This window comes from Condylostylus longicornis, unplaced genomic scaffold (genome assembly GCF_029603195.1).
Source record: "Condylostylus longicornis isolate FDR11 unplaced genomic scaffold, ASM2960319v2 ptg000020l, whole genome shotgun sequence".
Lineage (NCBI taxonomy): Eukaryota > Metazoa > Arthropoda > Insecta > Diptera > Dolichopodidae > Condylostylus > Condylostylus longicornis.
This window is the reverse complement of record NW_026577989.1, coordinates 2,958,415-2,983,615: the sequence shown is the minus strand read 5'-3', so window position 1 is coordinate 2,983,615 and position 25,201 is coordinate 2,958,415. Positions and strand designations below refer to the sequence as shown.

Here is a 25,201-nt window from a genome sequence, read left to right as displayed (position 1 = left end):
TTCTTATGTTTCGCAACAACGACGCAAAAAAAAAAAAAGTCATTTTTTTTTTCTGTTGTTTTGTTGCTCTTTTATTTATTATGACAATAATATATGAGAATAACATAAAAAAGGGGCTGAAAACTGAAAATAGATTCTTAAGCCGATTAGTTTTCCATTTTTTTTTTTTCTCGAAAATTTTTTCAACCACAAATACAGAGAAAATACAGAGATAAATTCTGTTCAAGTTAACATGTACTCTTTACACTCATATAATTCCATTTTTAAATGACTCATATGTGAATGATGTAAGATTATTGTATGTTTTAGATTTACGAATCAAATATTTTTTTTTTTATAAAAATTTTGATAGGGATGAGTGACATATAAAATTTTGGTTTTAATTGAATATATTAAACCATGTTCACAAATGCAAATTGAGAAGTACTACTTATATTAAGTCCCAATACCACTACTCTATTTATTTGCCATCATATGATTCAAGATCAATAAAATTATTTTTCGCTTCTTTCTTAACAAAAACGTTTGCGTCTTAAATGGCATATATGCGGCAGAACATGTAAGCCAAGCATCTTAATTTAACATAGTTCGACTTTTATTATTTTGATCTAATTCGACCAGCACTTATACATATTCCCAAACCAAATTTGACTTAGTGTGATCCGAAGACAGAGTACGATACGATTGCTTGAATTGAATGAATTTTAAATACTCTCGAAAGAAGTTTTCATAAGGAATGCTTCACTTTATTTTTCTTAAATATATTTAAATGTTATGCATATAATTAATATATTTTGTAATTCAATTAAGATTCCTTTATTTGACTACAGAATTTTCTAGACGACCTTTTTTCTTTTTTTAAAATTAGGAAATCTTAATTGGGTTCATTAGAATTTTGACTTTTGGTTTTATTTTATAAAGTCTTGATTCTGAAATTTTATTTTTGCTTGCATTTTAAAATTTTCTTCAAAAACTTGTGTTACTTTTATTAAATTAAATGCTACCCATTTTTATTAAAAATTCAATTTTTTTGTAATTCCCACATCATTAACAGTACATGTTATATGTATAAAATTTAAGCCTTCTATTTCTTATATGCACCATACGAGCTATAATATTTTTTTTTAATTTTTATTTTTTAGGTAAAAAATTTGACTATTATGATCCTTTATCACCTGAAGAAAAACCACCTGTACGTCACTGTAATAATGCAAGTAATATATATCATCATTCGACAACAGCAACAGGTGGTCGTGAATTACCATATACACCAGGTCAAACAATTAATCAACATCATTCAGCACGACGAAATTCTAAAACATGTAAATCACGTCCATTACCAAATCCAAATATTATTGCAAGTGGATGTGATGATGATAATATTAATAGTGGTATGGGAATTGGTATTGCTCTTAATAAAACATCGCGTAATAATTGCGATCAAAATTGTGAAAAATCGCAACATAATAATGATACATGTTGCAATAGTAGATATTCACATCATAGTCAACATTCAAATATACATTCACATCAACATCAGCAACAACAACAGCAACAAGAACATCAACAACATTCACCACATTTACTTGATGAATTCCCTACAGGTACAAGAAATATATTTTTAAAAAGAGATTCATGCATGACTGAATCTACTCAATTGTCTGGAGATTCAGGTGAAACTAATGGTACTATTAATACTATGACAACAAGTTTAAGTTGTGAAAGCCCTGTACAATCACAAATGGGTTGTACAGTAAAAATACCTGGCAATGGTGGAAATGGTAAATGTCCAATAAATTCAAATGGTGGAGTTTGTAATAATAAAACATGTAGTAATAGTGGATGTACATCAAGAAATATTAATACTGGTGATTCAAGTAGTTTTGCTAGTAGCAGTAATAATGAAAATTCCAATGGTATAAAAAGAAAAGAAAAAGTTGGACGTAGACATGCAATCAATATTACATCAAATCCAGGATATCAGGTGAATTTTTTTTCTTTTTTTATGATAATGTGATTGCATTTTTTAATTTTATAAAAAGTATTTATTTTCCCTTTTTCGTTAGCTTATTTTATTTGAATTGCACTCGTGATATTGCAATTTTATGCAGTATGTTTGTTTTATGACGTTCATTAATTCGTAAATTTATTTATTTAACTTTAAGATTTGTGGCATTTTAAAGTTTTATACGAGAAGTTTAAACTTTGCATTTTTTATTCTAATTCAACGTATAATAAAGTCTGAAATTGTTTGAGACTTTCAAATATAAATTAATCAAAACATAATTGAAATATGAAATATTAAAATACAGTCTTTCAAAGATCTAAAATTAACATCTCGTAGATACCTGAAAAATATCTCATAGTGATTCTCCGGTGATTTTAAAATCTCCTGTGTAGCCAAAAAGGACGGATTAATTTTATTAAATTCAGTAAATTATGACTCACCACCTTTTGTTTGATTAAAGTTATAAGGAAAACTGCAATTAAAGTAAAAAATAACAAATATTAGATAATGGTATATCTAACGCGATTGTAATCACCTGCTTGGGAGTTGCAACGCTACTATAATCACTTGCTTGTATTTCGATTATAATTTTAGCTTAACATGCCACATTCTACTAGGTAATATCTACTACATATTTTTGTGTAATAATAAACAAAATCACTAGATTGATCGTAAATAGTGAAAATTTATCTACACATACCATTGAATACTCAAATAACTTTCAAATTTAAAATTAAAAATTGTTAATTAAAACTATATTTCCGTGACTGGATAAATTCCCAATTAATGAATTTGTAAACAGTTCTAAAGCATTCAATAAAGGTCATAATGTAATTTTTGGAAAACAGAGTATTTAAGAATAAGAAAAAAAAAAATTAACAAAACAATTGTTTTTTTTTTTAGAGATTTTCAATTCTACTTCAACATTTTCCAATTCCAATGAGATGAATTTGAAATAGACAAAAAGCATGTATACCATGCCAAATAAAAATATCAACAAATAAATCGATAAAATTCTTTATAAAATTTTTTATTCCAATTTTTTTTTTCTTTTTATCAAAGAAAAATTTTTTTTCAATTTTTTAAAAAGTCAAATGGGAATTTGAATAATTTACTTTTTTACACAAACCAATGTAATAGTGTTAAATATACAAAAAAAAAAACCGAAAAGTGTAAAACAAGGTTAATAGGTTTTCAAAAATGATTGGAATTTTTGTTCTTAATTTTAAAAATAAAATCAAAATTTTAGGAATCAATTTTACATTTGACCTTTTAGAATGTGTTGATAAAGTATTGTTCTTTTTATGTCCCATTGAAATTTATTGGTTATGAATTTTTCAGTTCTTATAGCGTGGAAACAGAATTATATCAACGAACCACAATCTACGGGAACTGGTATGCGTTACATTAATAAAAAATGTTGATAACTACAATCATGTAAGCGGTTTCATGTAAACTTTTTATTTATAAAGGAGAATGCCACACCTGAGCCGGTGATATGACATAGTGTAACGACCTGACAAATGTCTAAATTTTTATTCCCTTTTTATTCCCTTTTTATTATAAATTTGTAACGCTAAGAAATAATGGTCTGAGATATAGACTTAAATATATGTCTTCGATCCACATCATATTCTGAGTTGATCTAATAAGGTATGTCCGACATGTGCGTCCGTTCGTATATGTGTCATAATGACAGTATTGTAATTAGATTTGACCGAGGCAGTGGTTTTGGATAGATAGCTTATTGCTTTAAAAGTTATTTGTTTATAAACCTACAGTACTAAAATTATTTTCGTGCAAACGTGAATTTTCGAAGGAAGAAATATTATAAATTTGTCACTTCGTTCGTAACCATGTGTAAAACAAAATCAGCATAATTAAAGTCATAATCAGTCCATTGTCAGATATGTCATATTTGCTTGCCTATAGAATTACAAGTTCATACTGGTATCACAGACTTGACATGTTCCACTCTATTTTTTCTCGTTTTGTTTACCGTTTTTAATTTTCTTAATTACTTTTAAAATTACTTTTGCTTTCATTTGCTGCCGTGATTTAGTTTACGCAGCTTCAAAAAAAAACTGCTCAATTTTAATAATAGTTTTATATTTTTGGATCAAAGTGACCATATAACATCATGAATTTTTTGATACAAATTTCTTTGTAATTCATTTTGTGTAGGTTTATATTTAATATTTAAGGAATAAAACCCGATTTAGAGATATTTGTTTTAGAAATATTTTTCAACATACTAATACATATGTATGTATGCATGTAACATACATAAATTATTAATTTATTAAATTCTTAAGTTAACAAATATTTTTCTAAGAAATCATAAATTCTTTTTTTATGAAAACATAAATAAATTTAAATATACAAAAAAAAAGTTAAAACCTTGGAACTTTATCTACTCAAAAAATTCTAAATTATACTATATATAAAATATCCTTTATCAACAAAATAACATCCTTCAAAATAATTCATTTTTACATTTTAAATATATATTTACTTACATACATATATGTACAACAATCCTTGACTAACAAAGACAAAAAAATAAAGAAAATAAAAAAAAAGATATTTTTTAAAATAACATAAAAAACCACTTATTTTATAATATTTTCTTCTCCTATTCATACATAATTATACGATATAGTACAAACATATATGTATTAACAAATAAATAATTTTTATATTTTTTTATATATAGGTTTTACATAGTTCACATTCAACATTAGACCGTACATGCTCTGACAGTGTTGTGTCATTACGTTATCGTAAATCAACAAGTGATTTAACAAATATGGATGATTGTTGTAATGGTATTAATATCGGTGGCTATAATAAATCCATGTCTTCATCAACAAAACAGATACGAAGACGTGGTAGCTCAAAAGGTGGTCTTGCATATTTAGCAAGTCGTCGCAGTTCAAGGGAATCAATTAAAAGTGCTTGTTCAAATGCATCAATATTCTCGAATGAAGATGTTGGTCCATTAACATTTCAATCATCAACAAGGGGACGTCAAAGAAGGACATCAAATTTTCTTGAATTGCCTGGTAAGTGTTTTTCTTACTTTTGTTATATTTTAGAAGCATTAAAAATTTGTATATGAATTTCTCTAAAGAACTTAAGATTTAGTTTCTGGAATCTAATGAAATAATGTCTCTTAGCGTTAAGTAACTTACTAGATTACCTCTTTGAAATCTGGGCGATTCTGTTCTTAACTATCATCTGCTATTTCACATGTCCACTATGATTAATTTTTCGGCTGCTGCTATTTTTTTTTTCGTTTTGCTTCATCTATATTTTGCACTCGAAAAATTATGAAACACGATATCCCTCGATGCGCCTACGTTTAAAGTTCCTCACTTTCCTTATTTTGTCTATAGGTAGGCACGAATTGGTATTTACTATCCCACAAGAATTATATTGCTTATTATAAGCTGATTTCACGCCAATATTAATCTCATCGTCCATTTGCCTCTATATTCACTACTCCACTACTACTTATATAAAGCTGCATCGTCAATAATTCTAATTTTTATTATTGTATTTAATTACTGGAATTACGGATTGTAAAAATATTTTTCTAGTTTTGCAAAAAATTACTTTCTAACCGCATCGAAATTCGTGTTTATATTTCATGGTAGTACAATTATAGTTCTATACATACTACAACTATATATAAATTAATTATGAAAGCAATAATATCATATTATATTGTACATGTTTAATAAATATTCAAATAATAATAACAAAATTTGTAAAATATTAACCTAAAATTTAATTACCTTAAATATAAAATTACGCATTTTCTCATAGCAGACTAACACAAATCAAAAAAATATAAAACTTGTGTGGGTATACAAAAGCTATTTATCAATTTAGTATTTTTAGTCTTTATTTCAGTTCATCAATCAAATATTTAATGTTTTGAACAAAAATTAACTTAAATAAATTATTTATGTGTGCTTGTTATACACAAATGCATGAAAGTAAAATAAATTTCCAAATTCCTAAAGTACTCTCCAATATTTTCTTTTTTGAACCCCAAAATTTCATTAGGCATAATTTATTTAGTTTAGAATTGTTAAATACAATTTTACGTTAACAACATTCCTACATACAAATATATATACATTCATTGTAAATTTTTAATAAGATTTTTAGAGGTTCTTGTAATTTGTATTCTGGTCCCCATTCTTTTTAGTTAACATTTATAATTTATTAGTAAAACTAGTATAAAAGAAATATATTCAAAGAAGAAGAAATAAAAAAAAATTTTCATATATACAAGTATAATAATACAATAAGAGTAATTAATTTAAATTTTGTAATGTAATCCTGGTATTTAAATATAATAAGATAAACTAATTATAATTTTTGAGACAAAAACATTTTTCTTTTTCCATTAGTTTTTATTTTTCTACATGTTTTTCTTTGGTATTTCTGTGCTAAAAATATAAAAATAAACATGAAAGTTCCCTTCTAATCACTAAATTTTCTACATTAATTTTTATATGTACGGTATATAAGGACAGAAAAAAGAAGGACCTCCATCAAATTATACTTTAAGAATAGAAATAAACGAACTGTATAGTTTAATCTTTATAATATAATTAGAAAGGGACAACAAATAATTTTCAGTTTTATTTTTATATGCAAAATGTATATAGGTACAAATCTAAAATATATATACTTCCCTTCATATATACATACAAATATATATGTACATATTCCATTGAATGATAAAAGAACAAAAACAAATCAACACATCAAATATACAAGTTTCATACAATTTACGTATCATACTTTGTTTGATTAATAAATGAATGACGGCCATTTTTAATGATAACAAACTAAAAAAATGCGATGTGTTCAGCATATAAGCTATCGCAATATATTGTGTCTAGTTTAGTGAAAATATTACAGAAGATTATGAAAATGCGTTTTAAACAATTTTTTACAATTTCAATGACACTAGTAAGCTTTTAGTTAACATTCCTCTTAAAAATGTAAATTTGACTCTAAGTAGAGTCTCGTTTTATGCCATTCGAATTCCTTGAAATATATGCCAATTAGTTTCGGTAACAACCAGGACTCAAATATTAAATTTTAAAAAATTCCATCAGTTAGTTCCGTAGATCTGATAAAAAATATGAAATCTGCCCCCAGTTTGGTTTCTGAGCCCTGATCTCTTCAAAAAATTTATATGTTCCTATTATTAAATATTATTTATTTAATTATTTCATGGAAATTGGTTGATTATTACTTTTTATTATTGGTTGATTGTATGCGCAAAAATGTAAATTGGGCCCGCAAGAGGATCCAGTTCCTGATGTATCCCAAAAGCTGATCAATCCGTGACATAGCCGAAATAAACTCATATAATATATAATATTTTATTAAAATATGTTCGTAGAGGCTGAGAAACCAACAGACCGACATCTCTCTAAAAATAGTTTATTTATGCTTCTCTACTATACAGCAGTGCGTTCACATTGAAAACCCGAAATACGAAATTTGACGTCATCATATAGTCTCCCTTATTGTATGAAATGCGGTCTGTAACAATTGTTTTTATTATTATTATTGTTTTATAGTGAAATTAAAAATAACAGCGAATGATTTTTAATTTAAAGTTGTAATTTAGGCATAAAATTCATAAAATAAAAATATAATTATTAAAAATAATAAAAGAATTCTATACAAAAATAAAAAAAAACGAGCGTTTCTTGGCAAAAAAGAAAGAAGAAAATGATCAAAAATTTTTAAAAAAATAAATTTGTTAATTAAAATTTTTATTTTTCTTTTAAATTGAAAAAGAAATTCTATTTAAAAAATTAATAGTTTTGTACACTATTGTAGGGTCTAATGTACGCAAATTTACAATAAGAATTTATTAATTTTATTTTTTTATTTATTGAAAACTATCTTTAGTGTTATTACGAGTATAAGACAAAATTAGGTTTTTTAGTCGAATTTTTTAATTTTTGACCTTTTGTATATTTAAAAAGAGGTGCATATGAAAATTACGGTCAATGTCTTTCGCATTACATATAGGAATTTTTACTAATACCTATGTACATTGTAAAATTTCTCTTGAAAAAAAAATGAGAATATTAGAAGAATTTGAGAGTTAGGTAAAATAGCTCTTTAATTTATTGATGTTTGTCCTTTTTTTAATTACACGCACTACTCTTTTGTGAAGTTCATCATTTGCTCTTAAATTTAAATATTATGATGATAGTATTTTTGCAATTCTTGATTGTTTTGTGGCATAAATGTTGTAATTTCAAGAGATACGGATATGAGGACATTAAAGAGATTTTAAAGAGATAACTTGATGCAAATTGTTTTTAACCTTATTTAGAATGTAAGGAGCGTAATAAAACTAGAACTAATTATAAAAGAGAGAATATTTTTTTTAAATAAATTAAAATATGAGAATTAATTTTGGCTCTTCACTTATATATTTCTCAATTTTATATATGAATAAAAATTGTTAAATGGAATTTCTACTTTATAATGCATTACAAAAATAATATATTTATTTATTGCGCTTTATAAAAGAGATAATGTAATTATTATTAAAGTATTTGTGATGAAAATGAAATCAAACCAACAAAAGAAACACACACAATAAAAAAAAAAACAATATCATGCCGCAACATAAAATATTTTGTAATTTCTCGGAAATGATTTTTATAATTTTTTTTTAACGCATTATCACAATCTAACTAAAAGAAATTTTGAATTAAAAACACAACAACAGAAGAAAACCAAAACAAAAAAAAAAAATAATAATTTCATTTTTCCTTTTGATTTCTTTCAAGGACAACAAATTAATCATCCTTATCAAATTAAAAAAGGCGACTGCTAATTAAATGATTACAGTAAAACAAAAAACAAATTAAAAAACAAAAAGAGAGGAACAAAAATTTCATTTCAAAAAAAAAAAATTTAAACAAAACTGCGAGATTGTGAGATTTATTCACTTCATAAAGTTGAAAGCGAGTCCTTTTTGTTTTTTGTTTTTCTTTAAAAGAATTTTAATGTTCATTTATGTGATTATTTTGTGTTTGTTTAATTTTTACCACGTTTTTAAAGTATAAAAACAATACTTGGACAAAATAAAGTTTTTTTTTGTTTTCTGTAAAAAAACCAAAAGAAATTTCAATTACATGCGAAAAGAAAACAAAGAACAAGAAAAAGAACGAAAATGTCGTAACAGAAAAGGTTTTTTTTTGTTTTTGTTTGTTGCTTTTCTGGTTGTTTTTTTGATGGACCCTTAAATCTCAATTATGAAAGAAATTTTCATTAAATTTTAATATTTTTTTTCTGTTTTTTACTCTCGTTGTCTAAACTTATAAGTGTGGCTTTTCATTCAAATTTTCCTTTATTTGATCCTTTTTTTTTGTTCTAGAAGAATCTAGCCATAATTTTATAATTTTGTTATTTTTTTTCTAATATTTGATGTGGTTGTTTTTTTTCTTTTAAACTAGGGTTAATGGCATTTAATATATGAAATTTTAATAAGAATGAATTCGTTTTTGAAAATGGAGTTTATGCTAAGAATTCACAGTTTCAAGTAAAAAATTATTAGTTATTTTTCATAAAATTTGGGTGCTTTTCAAAAGTTTAGTCGAAAATTTGCTGAAGCTTAAGAGCATTTCATTAATATTGTTAAGGAATCTATGAAATTTCGCAGGATTTGAAAATATTTCTCATATTACTATATTTTAGACGGCCCAAATTTGAAAAATTCAGTTTTTTTCCATGATATTTTTATGCTATGCGACTGTGTTAATAACAAAGAAAATTAAGGCCAAGACTGAAATCGTAAATTGTATAAATTTATTTGCTATGTGCTATGATTTTTTATAATGTAAAGTTTACAATTCGGACGGAAATCGCTTGTTGTAATTAGTAAGTTATCAATTACTTAACTAAAATTATATAAACATATATGCAATTTCATTATTTTAAATATGTAAGAAATTTTTACATATAGTCCTAATATGAATTGGGAACTTTTTTAAATTGAAATTTTAAATTAGTTAAAATTTGCCCATAAAATTGGGATAACTTTAAGTGTAAAGGATATTAAAGCAATTTTTTGTCTGTGTTTGCTTTTTAATGCTTTGTGCCTTTCATTAAGTCATTAAACTCTGATCATACAAAGGAAAATAAAGGATTTATAAAAAAAAGGCATAATTAAAAACTTTTCTGTTTTTTTTTTTAGTTTTACGCCGCAAGAAGTAATTTTGCTAAGATTTTAATTATGAAAGTGAAAATTTTATAAGAATTTTATAAAATATGATTAAATAGTCGATTATTTTGATGTGATATACAAGTAAAATAATAGTTAAAACAAAGTATCATTGAATTATCAATTTCATGTCACTCTCTTACATATTTTATTGCTTTCATAGTGCATACAATGAAGTCACTAATTCGCGTACGAGTGGGATATTTAAATATAAGATCAGAGGTCACACCGACTCTTAAATATAAATTCTCTCTATAGTTTATTTATTTTTTAGACAGCAACGTAAAACTAGTATTACAGACTCATTATAAAATATTACAAGAGAATGTTATTAATACTATATATGTCTAATTTTTCCTATAATAATAAGTGTTACTTAATTGGTTTAATAAAATATTTTCGAAACAATAAGCTTTACAGTGAGAAAGTTATTTTCTCTTATATCAACCACTTTTCAACAATAATGTTCACACAATTTTTAATTAATTGTTCAATTCAACTGCGGTAAAATTAAGGTTTTGTAGTTGCCAATAAATAAACCTCAACTAATAAGTTTAAACTATTAAAACAGATTTTTAAAACTGATTGTATATGGCGCTTTAATCATGTAATTATGTTTCGTTCATAATGCCAGATTTGAAAAGAAGATTATCAAATTACGCAAAAATGAAATTTATTAAATGTAATAGTAAAAAAAATTTATGAGTTGCAGAAATTTTTGTTTTAATGTAGCACTGTAATTGTACAAACCGAAATAAATTGTCACAATTAAAATTAATCATACTGAAATGGCATAAAGATCTCTTTTTAAGAGTACAGAGAAAGTTTTTTTTAATAGATTCCTTTATTATCTCCGATTATTTTAATTCAAAGTGAAATTTATATTAAGACAGTAATTAACATTAGTCAACAGTTTCTACTATTAAATAATGAAACTTTTGTATACAGAAAAGTATTTTTCTACTTTTCTTTTCTCTTGAATTAAACCCAGACAATATTGCAATATTTTTATAACAATTAATAGTAAGCAATAATTTGGTATTCTACACATAATAGTTTGAAGGTTATATAAAAGTCATTAACTTCAAAAATTTCATATAAGCGTTTAATTTTATTACAAACACAAATATATTTTATTTTATAGCCTGCAGTTATCATGGATAATTTTATTTTTCTATATTATTTTTATTAAAGAGTTTCGTTTACTTTTAAAATTGAAAAGTTTTTCAAGTTTGTATAAGTATTTTATAAAAATGCATGTAGGTAGAAAAAAGTATGTAATGTACCTGTATACTCTATTTTTTTTTTCAGTTTCAGTAAAACTTTTTACATAGATTTAGAGATTTATTTAACAATAAGAACAAAAACAACAATACCAACAACAACAATAGAGAAAAATAATGCAATAAGAAATAAAATAGTGTACTCGTAAAATTTAACTGTGTGCACACAAAGGAAAAATACAACCAATATTGTAATGCTTAGTAAGAATAAGGTACTAGATATTATAAGGAAGGTATTAGAATCACATCAAATTCGACTTGTTGATTTTTCCATCAAAAGATTTTGCGTTGTGTCGGGAAAGTGGAAAACAACAATCATTGTACCGTTACACTTTACAGTGTCCGTCAATAGGGGTTTATAAAAACTTGATCTTTATTGTAAATTAATTTTACATTTTTGATTATTTTAAGAAATTATAAACAAATTTCATTAAAAATATATATTTCAGTTTAAATTATTAAAAGAACGAATTAATAAAGTTAATCTTGACAAAATTATGGCTCGGAGACTCATATGGACCTAATTTGACATTTGTGACCGGATTATCTAGCTAGACAAATAATATAATTAACGGACTTCCTTTGAAATTTTATGCTTCAATTAACCAAACTTAATTATTTTTTAATTCATCATTTTCATATTGTCGTCAACCAAAATAAATTAATGGAAATTCGGAAAATAAAATTTTCTGGAGGAGAGCTGCAAAAAACAATTCACAAACTGCTTTCGTTAAACGTATATGTGTTCAAATTTGTAAATTTGTAAATTTTTGCAAATCCTGAAAGTATGCAATGCATTCAGTTAGGTGTTGTATTTAACAAAAAATTTATTTTTTTTTCTTTTCATATTATTAGTAATAAAGTAATTATTTGCACATACATAATAACGTACATATATGTAAGTTTAATTACCTTAACTGTTATGGTACGTAATATTAAAAGTGTATGGAGTATTTTATAGTTTGTTCCCCTTGAAAGAGAAATTGCTTAACCTTAAAGAGTAATAAAATTCTGATTTGTAATCACACCTTAATTGGTGTTTTTGAAAAAAAAAAAGTTTTATTTTTTATTTTTAATAACACCTTACAGTAATCATGTCGGTGTTTACATACGAAATATATATATAATTATGTTAAGTGTTAAACAGTATGTAAAAATTTATTAATAATTTATGTAAAAAGTTTTGTTAGTTTAAAAAGGAAAAGTTGCAATTAAAAAATTTTAAAAATTTACACGAATAAAATTTTTTAAATTTTTGTTTTTTAAATATACTTAAGTTTTTTTTTGTGTTTTATGTTGAAAGAGAAATAAATTGATGAAATTTTTAAATAATAAATGTAAAAAAAACTTTAGATGGAAAGGATTAAAGTGAATTGCTTTAATAATTTTTATGCTTTCTTTTAGTTAGTTTAAAATCTTTGATTTTTAAAATTTAACAATCTCAAATTTAATCTAGTTTATTTTCGTAGAAGTGTTCAATTTAATTGCTTCAATACAAATATTTTTGAAATAATTACGGATAGAAATATTATTAACTGTTGATCACTTTCTCTTTAAAATTTAAAATTACTCTCAAAAATTTAATTTGAATAAATCTCTTAATCTCATTTTAATACAAAAGTGAATATTTCATAAAATATTTCTTAATATAGAACAAATATAATTAATTTTCTTAAAATCGAATTTTATTTTGTTTCATATAATCGAACAAAATTTAATTTATCAAACACGTAGAAAAATTATAAGATAGCAAGCATATATTATTCTCTTAAATATTTCATCATTTAATATCATATAATTTTGCATACATTTGGGAGTAAATAATAAAACAAAAAATTATTCCTCTTATAACGTAATCTCTGGCAACATAATTTCGATTTCAACCTAATTTTTACCTCGTTTAACGCAATTTTCATTTTCACAAAAAAAACTCTCACTAGCTTTATGTAAAAACCTCACTCAATGTAATGTTTATTTCCACTACCTTTATGAAAACGAACTTATGTGTTCTACTGTCATTATTGTAACTACATATTTTATTTGACCGACAGCAATACTGTCCCTATAAGTCAATACTATTTGACATATACGTTTGCATACATATGTTGTAATTTTTAATTTGTATTTAATTTGATTAATTGGCTGAGAAACTTATATTTATTGAGCGGTTCAGCTTTCTTTTCTTGGTGCATACTTTTTGATTTATATATTTTATGTTTTTTTTTTAATTTGATAATAAAAATCATTTAATATGCAATAATCTAATTTTTGGTACATTTAAACTTCTCTCTATCAATATACAAATTCACTAGTTTTGGTGTAACTTTCTATAATATAATTTCACTCAACTTAAAAATTTTTCGATTCCAAAAATTATGTTTAACAAGCGTGAGATCGCTGTATATTAGTGAGCTGTTTGAAAATTTGGAAGTCATTTGATTTGCCTAGAAATAATTTTATTTTTTACGTGCTATGATGTGTCATTCTCAATTACCATGAATTTTTAGAATTTAATATTTAGTTTCTGGAAAATTAAAAATATATCGGCTATAATTGAGAGCTGAAAATGTGCCATTACCTTTATAATATTAAATGATTCTATAAATATTTTTAACTCCTGTTACATTTTTAAATGTTTACATACTATATCGGAATTGAAATTGATATTGCAAGTGAAAATTGATATTAATTAAAGTTAAAAATGTTGCTATAGAAAAAAAATTTAATTTTTTTCATATTTCTCTTCTTTTTTTTGTCTTTTAAGAAAACTATTATTAGCAAAATTTTGAAAAATATCGAATAAATTGAAATAAAATATGCAATATAATAAAATTTGTCTCATTTTTACTTTATTTTTCAGTGTAAATTGAAACGTGTTAACATTTTTATAAATTTTTAATTTTACAAAAATAGGATTTTGTGAAAATAATTAAGAAAACTTTCATCCTGATCCATTTTACATGGGAAATATTTTTATAATGAAGATTGAACTTTAAAAAATATTTAAAGTAGTTTTACATTCTGATTGAATTTAATATTACACTCTTATCTTAGACATAACAACACCGACATGTGATTGAACTTGGCAATATAGCTGTAATGTATCTTATGATATTTTACATGTATTTTTGTAACCTTTTGTTTTTAAACTTTATTATTGATTTTTAAAATTGTTTGATTTTCCGTTTCCCATTACAAATTTTCTATTGAATTTTTTCTATTTTAAATAAAGAAGACTGTAAAGCCTTTAATTGGATTTTCTGAATGTAAAAAAACTAATTTTTCTTTTTCTCTTCGCCTAACTGTTATGCAATTTTTCTTTTATGTCATAAAAATTTTATTCACTTCGATGACAGTTACATAAAAATCGAATAAACTAATTTAAATATTAGAAAAAAAAAAATTTTTTACCACTGACTGCATTCATTTAAACTCAAATGTATAATTTGTCTTTTCCGTTCACTTCAATAAATTATTTTCTTTAACAATTCACTCTTTTATATATGCAAAACTGAATAAGAGCGAGAGAACTGTAAGAGAAAAAAAAAACTGTCAGCGAAAAGTAAAATTTCTCTTTTTTGTTTTTTAATTTTTTTCTTTTTATTTTTAAATGTCACCATTATTTTATTAGATTTTTATCAAGGACATTTAAATTTGACTTCATGATAAAAATTTTTATTCAGAAAATATTAAAAACAAGAAAAAGAGCGAAAAAAAAATTTAATTTAAAGAAAATGGGACGAAAAATATTCATTTCAAAAATCACCAATGAAAAGGCGAATAAAAAAAAAAAACAAAAGACAAAAAGAAAATTAAGAAAAGCTAAGAAAATAAAAAAAAATCCTCACTCTATTTTTGGTTAACGCTTCATTAATTCTTAAACGTTATAAGTGAGCTACTCTCTCACTCTTTCTCTCTGTACTATAATTTAAATGAATGGAATAATTTTCATATATACTTTTTACCTCGAGTATACAATTTTATAAAACTCACTTACATCCATAAGATGAGATCCTTTTCCGATTATCTTATAACAAAAAAAAAAAATATGGAAAAAGAATCTTTGATTGCTCTTTTCTCTTTATATTTCACTTGTTTCCTGATTTTTTTTTTTGCGCTCTTGTGATTTCATTTTTGTGAACGGTACTAATTTGTGTGTGTGCCTGACATTAAATCTGTGCTAAAAAATTTTGAGGCATTTTGTTTTTTTTTTTGTTTTCATCACTTCATCTCGTTTTTTTATTTTTCTTCTTAATTTTTTTTTTCTTCTAATAAAAATTCTTTAGTTTATTTTTTTATATAAACTCTTCAATAACAAGGATATTTTGTATGTAGGTACTACACAAAATGATGATGTCACTTAATAGCTTTTATAATTAAGTTGTAATTTTATATAGTCACATGTATTTATTTTATATTGTATATGTATATAAAATATGTATGTTAACAGGAAGAAAAAAATAAAATATTTTTTCTGCTTTCAACAAAGAATCGATTAGAAATTTACAGAGTGTTTCAGATTAGATAACATAGATATCAACATTAGAAAATTTTTTGTTGATTTCATTTACAGCTTTATGTATAACATAATTAGTTCGTAATTAAAAATAGGAATCAAAATTTTGTTAGGGATAAACGAACAGTATTCTACAAGTCCTCAAATACATTTAAATGCATTTTAAATAACCATAACACAAATATTAAGAAATATCTAAATGATCATAAAATTTTATGAGCAATAAGAATTGCATCCTTAATTTAATTGTCGTACATATATCTGAAAGTAATTTATTTATGGGTATGAATTAAATTATTTTAAATATTAAAATCTGAAACACTATAAATTCATTCCAGGTCTTATTCCAAAATTTTTCAAAAATTTAACTATAAAACTTTTGTATATTTTTTTAAATTGAAATGCTCAAGATTTTGCGGCCTTTTAAATACAACAAAATAATAAAAATATATTCGAGTTATACAAACTCTGCGTCAAACTGATGTGCGTGTACACGTGACAGAGATAATGTATTCTCTATATATATATATACACAATACAAGCACAAGTAAATGTATATGTATAAAATGTGATAAAGATATTATTAAATGTAATATCACATGAGATATTTTTTTATAAATAAGTTTTATATGAATGAGAATAATATGTATAGTTTCCTCAAAAAATTAACTTATATGAGTATGAGGAGAATATGATTTGCTTTTAATATTGATGGAATATTAAATATTCTCAGATAAATTAATTTTCATTATACACGTACATAAATATTACCTATATACAAATGCTATGTATAACATATATATATAAAATCTATGTATTCCAGTACATTGTACCTATAATTGATGTGTTAGGTTAGATCAAAAAATAACGAACAAAAAAAATGAAATTAGAATTTCTTTTAAGGATGCGATAAAGTTGTGACACGATAATTTCTTTTTGATTAAGTTAATTTCTTTAATATATTAAATTATTAAATTACGTTATACATTTTAGTATTAAAATGTTGCAACGCCAAATATAAAACTTGTGTAATTTTGAAAAATTGAAAATTTGATAGCTATATTTAAAGGTTTTGATCTAAAAAAAAACAGCCTACATACCTTAGATTGAATATTCTCAAATGGTTCATAACAAGAGTAAACATTAAAATAATATCGTATCAAGATTAAATCAAACAAGTTGCAACTCTAGTTACAACTCATACCAATTTGATAAACACTTTTTATTCCCTGTAGCACTAGTTCGGTTTCAATTGAAATAATATAAAATTATTCAATAAAATTAATTTTGTACAAACTGTTTACAATAATTTAGCCATTAGATTCTAAATACTTAGATATTACAATATTATGGTATTATAATACATACATATTTAAATATATCTGAATTACAATCATACGTAATTATAGATTTTAATTTTCACTTTAATGTTTTCAATTGAAATCGATTACAATCTTTTAATTTAAATCAATTAGATAGTGAATTGTCATTATCTCACTTTTAATTAATTAATAAGTGATTATTTCTTAAAGAAAAATATTGTAAATATTTTCTTTTAAGATAAAGGGCAAAATCTGTGTTAATTAGATTTAATACTTAAAAAATAAAGCAATTTAATAATGATAATAAAAATTCTCGGAAAAGTTTTTAATATTTTAAAAGAATAAAAATTAATTGATGTTGAAAAAGAAAATAGAAAAATTGTAATAATTGTAATAAATTGTAATAATTTTTAAATGTAATTATAAAATCACAATTCATTGCTCATTGTCAATAAGTAATATATTAAAAATTAAAATGCATATGTGAAAGCTTCTCTTCGGTTATATTTATAAGTGAGGCGATTTTTGTAATAATACAATTCTGTTTTTAACCAAAGGCTGTAGTAAAAGGGTTTTCAAACTTCACAAAGAAAAAATTTTAGATATAACAGTAAATTAAAAAATGTCAACAATACAAATAACTTTTAAAATTTTCATTTCAAATATTAAAATTAATATATAGCTACATATACATATATTTATTTTCATTTTACTGAAAAATAATTTCACAATTTACTTTTGAACTTTACAATTTTCTTCTCAATAAAACAAATTAAAATATTTTGTCGTGCAACTCTCTATTTTCACTAAATTTAATACTCTCACAAATTGTATATGCTACATAATTGTGGCGAATGACAATTTTATTTGAGATTATTGCTACTGCAAAAATAATGTTATGTTATAAAGCAATATTAATATTATATTACTGCTACCAGAAAAGCAATGGTTATAAAATATTTTTATAAAATATTTTTACAAGTTTATATGGCATAGAATGTAACAAGAAGTACATGAATTCTCACAATTGAATTTAAATGTTATATGAATAAAAGAATGAGAAATAAATTTACAAAGAAAAATTCTCAATTAAAATTATGAGTAAAAAATTCCCTTGTAACTTATTTTTCTCTCATAATTTTATTTAAATATATTTCGTATTTACTTTGATGTAAACTGCACAAATAAAATAAATTAATTTTAATATTAAGAAATTTTTCAATTAAAACGAAATCATTTTTAAATTAACTTTTTAATTTTATTAAAAACTTTTTCAAACTTTTAAAATTTTAACTAAATAATATGAAAAAAATTTTCCCATGAAAGGGAGAGATCATCAAAAAAAAAAAAACCTTATATTTATTTTACTATTATTATTAATTTTTTATGTACAATAATACAAAATTTAAATAAAGTTATTTTATTATAAATTTGACTTATAAAATATAATAATAATGTACAAGGTCTCCAGATAATATAATTGAAAAACAACCTTATTATATACATGTACCTTAAAGGTTGATTGCCGTATATTTTGTTACTCGTATATATAAAAACAAATTTTTTTTTTTTTTGCTCAAACTTATTAATTTAGACTTGCTGAATCTACACATTTCCTTGCCTACACATTCATATACATATAATATATGTTTATATTTTGTTAAAGAGAAATTATTAGAGAAGGTTTCCTTTGATTTATCCATAATTCTATTTTGTTTACTGTATTCTACAATATTATAAAAATCAAATTCGTATATAATTTTTTTTATAAAAGAAAATGATAAAGGATCTTTGACCTCCTTTATATAACTTGTTTGTATGTTGATTGCCCCAGCATAAATATAAAGAGAATTGAAATAAAAAAAAAAAAATCTCAGTTTTCATATAATAAAAAAGCAAATAAACTTTTTTAATAAATTGAGTTGCCTATACAAAATAAGGGAGAAAAAAAAAATAGAAAAACAAAAACAGAATAAAATTTCAATTTTTGTTTTTATTTTTTTCACATTTATTTCTCCATCTTATATATGGTATCTCTTTTGAAAAGTTTTCCAAATAAGAAAACCAGAATTTTTCTTTAATAACAAAATAACCTTTTCATTATTTTTGTTTTTTTTTGTCAGTTTGTTGGCTCTTCACGGTATAATGTAGGCGTTAAAATGATATCTAAACAGTTAAAAAAAATTTTTTTATATCTTTTACTTTTATTTTATTTTTTTTTATATTCAGAATTCCCTAAGGTGATTTCGACTTATTATTTTCATCATATCGGTGTCTAAATAATACAATATAGTTGTTTATTTCATTTCTTCTCTTATTACACTGTTTTGAAAATATTACTAACTTAAACTTTTTATTCCCATATGCATGTAAAATTGTATGTAAAAGAGGTAAAGAATTTTATATATAATATGTATGTAGGTACACAACTAGAATATTTTATAAAATCAAAAAATTAGGTAGAAAATTTCATATTTTCGCAAAAAAACAAAAAAAAAATTAGCAATAAAAAAGAACAAATATCTTTTGCACCTTTTTCATAAAAGAAAAAACAACAAAATTGTTGATCCTACGTTTATGGTTTTATTATTATTAAGTGAAATAAAATAAAAACAAATTAATTTGATTGTATATTGCGAAAAATTATAAAATGAAATGTTTACGATGCTATTTTTTGCTTTAAAAGTTCAAAGTGGAAAATAAAATGAAAATATAATTATTACATACATTTAGGCGAAAAATAAAAATTCAAATTATTTTCAATATTTATTCTATTGTATTGTACGCGTGTATTCAACCATTCGCGTTTACTTGCGTATGTGTTTATTATTTTTATATTATAAATGGAAATGTTACGAGTAATATACCCCTTTTAACCTAACCGCAATAAAAACAGAAATGTTTTTATGAAAAAAGAGAAAAATTTATTTGAATTTTTGAGAACAATAACATTTATATGTTTTAAAACTAAAAAGTAAAAAAAAAACCATTTGTATATGATAAAGTTCTAAGAGAAAAAAAACCCACTCCCAACACGATTTTAGCAACGAGGATCAAAAGAAGGAGACGAGAAAATGAAATTTCTCTGTTAATTATTAAATTTTTTAATTTTCGTATTTTAACAATATTGCCTGACATAACCAAGTTTGCCGAAACTAAAATATCCTTTTAGTAAATTTGTTAAGTAATTAGCGAAATCTGGGGTATTTTTGATAGTCCCTACAATTATTTACAAGTACACTATAATATTTACAATATTGAGTGTAAATAATTGTTTGCAATTACAATATTGAGTAGAAATATTGCTGAGACAGAAAAAGACAATTAAATTTTTTTGAAACACTTTGCTCACATACATACATTAAATATGTATATGTATATACGAGTATGTTTTTATTTGTACCTATAACATTATGTTTACAGAACAAATATGTGTAGGAAGTTTTTTGACAGAATAATTTCCGAAAATATTTATTTTATAAAAAAAAAAAAAAGTTTATTTTTATTTTTCATAATTTTTATAATTTAGAAATATTTCCGACTTAAAAATCATATATACATATATCATAAAGTCCTTTATTTTGCAATTTTAGTATAGGAAAGAAAAAATCATTTTTACCTTCCGGTTATAATGAAAAATTTTTTTATAATGCATATGGAAGGTTCAAAATCATTTCAATTGTCACTTGCCATCATATTTATCTGGATATCAATATTTTTTTTTTTTGCCATTTTTACATCTATATAAATTGAGAATTGATTGTGAATGTCATATTTTTGTTTAAACATAAAAGAGCATTATAATACTTAAGGAAAATTTTCCGTTCCATAAAAAAAAATTAAATATTATGGTAAAATAAATCGGATATTATACACCCAAATTTTTATAATTTAATATATATATATATATATGTAGATGATGTTACAAAAAACAACAAAAAAAAAATTATTTTAAAGATTAATTTGCGTCAGTATTTTTTCATTATGTCATTTACACAAAATGGCAATAATTTGGTCTAAATATTTTTACATAAAATTATTTTAATAATAGTTTTGCTTTTGCATTTTGATTATAATTTTAGGTGACAAATAAATTATTAATTATCGTATGGTATACAATTTTGTAGAAGTAATTCAAAATTAATTGTAGAATATGAAATTATTGTGAACTGATTGTATATTTTACGATTTTTGTACAATTTTAAATTTACATCGTAATTATATTGTGAACAATATATTTTATGGCGGAAACCATAACAATAACATTAATTTTTGAATATTTTAAATATATATATACATATTTCAATAATATTGTCAAGTATAATAGTCATATTTTAGGATTTTAATTCAAAAATAAATGTCATGCCTAAATAAACGCAATAAGAAACACATTCTGATACCAACTAATTTTTTTATTATTTTCAAAATGACGTAAAAAATTGCTCTTCTTAAAAATTTATTTTTATATAAATTTAAAATTTAATAATAATTATTATTTTTAACTTTTTTACTAAAACAAATCTACAAACAATTACAAATTCATTTCTATTAAATAAAATCTAAGAGAAATGAAAAATACTTGTGGGTGCATCATTTAATATTCATTTTTTATTTTTATATTTTCTAAAAATAGCTTTTAGTATTGTAATTTCTTAATAATTGTTATTGTAAGAGTAAGCGGTTACCATGAAAACTATGCACACATTTATGACACACAATATACATTTGAATATAATATGCATTAATTGTATGCTATCACGATACTTATACTAAATCTTTCATTAAGATTAAGTACCATTAATAATTGTTGCTTTTAATATTATTCATATAAATATAAAATAATAATATTTTTTTATATTCATTTAACTAATTATTCCAATTCTCATTGAATATAAGATTTTTCAAATAATGAAAATCCTTTACCGTAACGCAACAATTATTATTGCCATAACAATTTTTATGAATAAAATTTCTTAAGGATAAATGAGTGCCTTAATAATATATATGTATGTATTTATAAGTATGATGAGGTAAACAAATTTAATGGTACGATATGAAATTTTATTATATGATAAAAGTATGAATTAAATTATATGTAGTTATATAAAAACTAATAGATTATAATAAAATTCTGTACACAGTTAATAGTTTCAAGCAATTGTATACTAAATATAGAATAGATTTATACTTCTAAAAATAGGATATTTATGTGGATTATGAAATTATTTTAAAAGAAATTACTTAATAAAAAAAATTAAATTGTTATTTAATTATTGCAATTGAATGTCGTTTTCCTTATATATCGTGTTTATTGTTATAGGGTTTTAAAATTACGTTCTGAGTCGAATGCAATTTGTAATCTGTTGCTTTCCAAATGAACTAATTATACCTACACGTTTCGTATGCTCATGCATTTTGCTATAGGATTTCAAAATAAATTTAGTTATATTTATTAGTATATATTAAAGTGTTATATAAAAAGAAAACTGCTAATTACCCTTCAATTTTTCGAAATTAAGAATATTGTACTACAACAATATTCAACAATGTTTCTATATGTTTGACATATAGTGTACTATTTGACATATCTACACTATTTGACAAATGAATTACTGTTTGACAAATGTTATTATACAATATTATTTTGTCTAAACTAATATATCTAACAAATCATGCCATACTGTTTGCTTGCTAGTGATATAAGAAAATAAATCACAACCACGTGGAAGGTATGGGGAAAAGAAAGTCGAATGTTATTCGTTAACTGAGCTTGGTCAAACACCACCTTTTCACATGTTAGTCAATAATTTTTAGTAACATAGCGCAAATAGAGGAAGTTCTCGTTACTTTTCTTACTTCTTTTACTTTTTCGTTGCATATCGGGTAATTTCGTAAATTTTCTATGAATATTTATTTTCTGTATCCTATAGTATTTTTCTTTTAACATTTTTCCATAAAATTTGTATAATTTTTACTCTTCTATTATTCTTCTACAATTACTATTGAAATTCAAAAGAATAATTTAAGCAAAAAAAAAACAAAAACACCTTCAAATAATAAAAATTTGTATTTAAAATTTTTTCCTTTACATTATACATATATATATATATTGTGCAATTACCATTAATTTTGTTTCTTTTTTATTATAGTTCCAGATCATATAAGACCCCGAGTTTGTTCATTACCTGATCGACCATATAATCCAAGGGTTAGCGATGACTTATATAGATTACGACATTTTTCAATAAGTAAAGGTACTGTTGTAAACTGTGGGGATTCAATTATATCAAGGAGGTCAAGGAGTAATACAAGTGTTAATTCAACAACAAGCAGGTATGTTTATTTTATAAGGGTGAATGTAAAATAAAATGAAAGCTATAGAATGCAAATGTGAATCGTATAGTCTTTGCAATATACATACAAACAAAAAAACATAATGCATTCGAATATTAATTGGATTTTCTTAACATATTTTTGTGTATATCTATAGGGGCTTATACAGAAAAAAACAAAATAATTTGAATTGCATATTCAAATGATTCGTCTATATGTGTATAAAATCTTTATTCACATTATTTATGTATAAATGTATAGCTAAGTGTACTTAAATTCACCTATCATGATTTGAATTTTTCACTAATTTTACGTTTTACATAATACTGTATACGTGTATATATGTAGGGTTGAATGCAAATAATTGATTTGTTCCGGAGAAAAATTTGTCACGAATAACTTATTGCGATGAATGAAAAAGGAGAATTTTTTTTTCATATTTGTTTTTTTGTATTAAATTTCGTGATTGATGATTTATGATAGAAAATTTCTGTTTATTGTACATGAATGAACGAACATTTTATGAAAATGAAAATAAAAAAATTATTTTAGTCATTTATAGATTGCAATTTAAAATTTGTTCTTTCTTGTAGGTCTATGAATTAAAAACGTTTTGCAATTCGAAATGAAATGTACATATAGTTGCAACATTTAATTGCATTTAACACTTACATCAAATTTTACTTCAGGAGAGACATTTAATGAAATTCAGAATATTAATTAAATATTTCAAATTAAAATTTAGAGATTACATTAAAAAAATAGAGTGAATTCATGAAATTAAATTGAATAAGAAAGTTTTATTATTGAAGCGTCATAGTTACATTATTTGCCAAATTTCTCTTTTAAGTCAATTCTCAATTTGATTCTCATCAGTTCGATTTCTCAATTTGATTTTAATTTTAAACAGTAATTTCTTTTAAATAAAATTTTTGTATTTTTCGACTGAGTTCTTCATTTTTCCCAATTAAATCTCTCATTTTTTCTCCATATTAAAATTTTAGAGTATGGGCTAAACATGTAATATCTTAAAATAAAATTCAGAATGCAGAGAGAGAGTAATTTTATATAGTGAAGAGAAAAGGAGATAATTTAACAAATATAATTCTTTTCACTTTACAAATTAATTACATGATAGTAACTGTTATATGTGACATATATAGTTTGTAATTGAATAATGCATAACAAAACATTATCGTTATTGAATATTTAATTTGGATTGAATATTACTTTGGCTATGACACGAACAAAGTGAACATTTTTACAGGTCAATTTTACATTTTTGAACATTTCTAAAAAGTAATTGATAGGTGATTTAAAAATTTTATATGTAAGCTTCGTTTGATAGTACGGGAAACCATTTAGGTTTTGGAAAAAATTAGATGTAAACAACTGAACTTTTACTACCAGATTTACATTTTAGTGCATATAAAAAGAAATAATCAAACATAATGAATT

General features: G+C 23.3%; 1 protein-coding gene across 6 annotated transcripts in view; it reads left to right on the top strand.

Moving 5' to 3' along the window:
- Positions 1 to 25,201, top strand: part of LOC129606700 (uncharacterized) — a 105,681-nt gene that overhangs the window by 53,157 nt on the left and 27,323 nt on the right. For all 6 annotated transcript variants that reach the window (XM_055517171.1, XM_055517169.1, XM_055517173.1 and 3 more), the window contains exons 4-6: positions 1,143 to 1,984; positions 4,725 to 5,073; positions 23,560 to 23,743. In XM_055517171.1, coding sequence (XP_055373146.1) covers positions 1,143 to 1,984; positions 4,725 to 5,073; positions 23,560 to 23,743 — 1,375 coding nt within the window. The remainder of the gene's footprint in view (positions 1 to 1,142; positions 1,985 to 4,724; positions 5,074 to 23,559; positions 23,744 to 25,201) is intronic.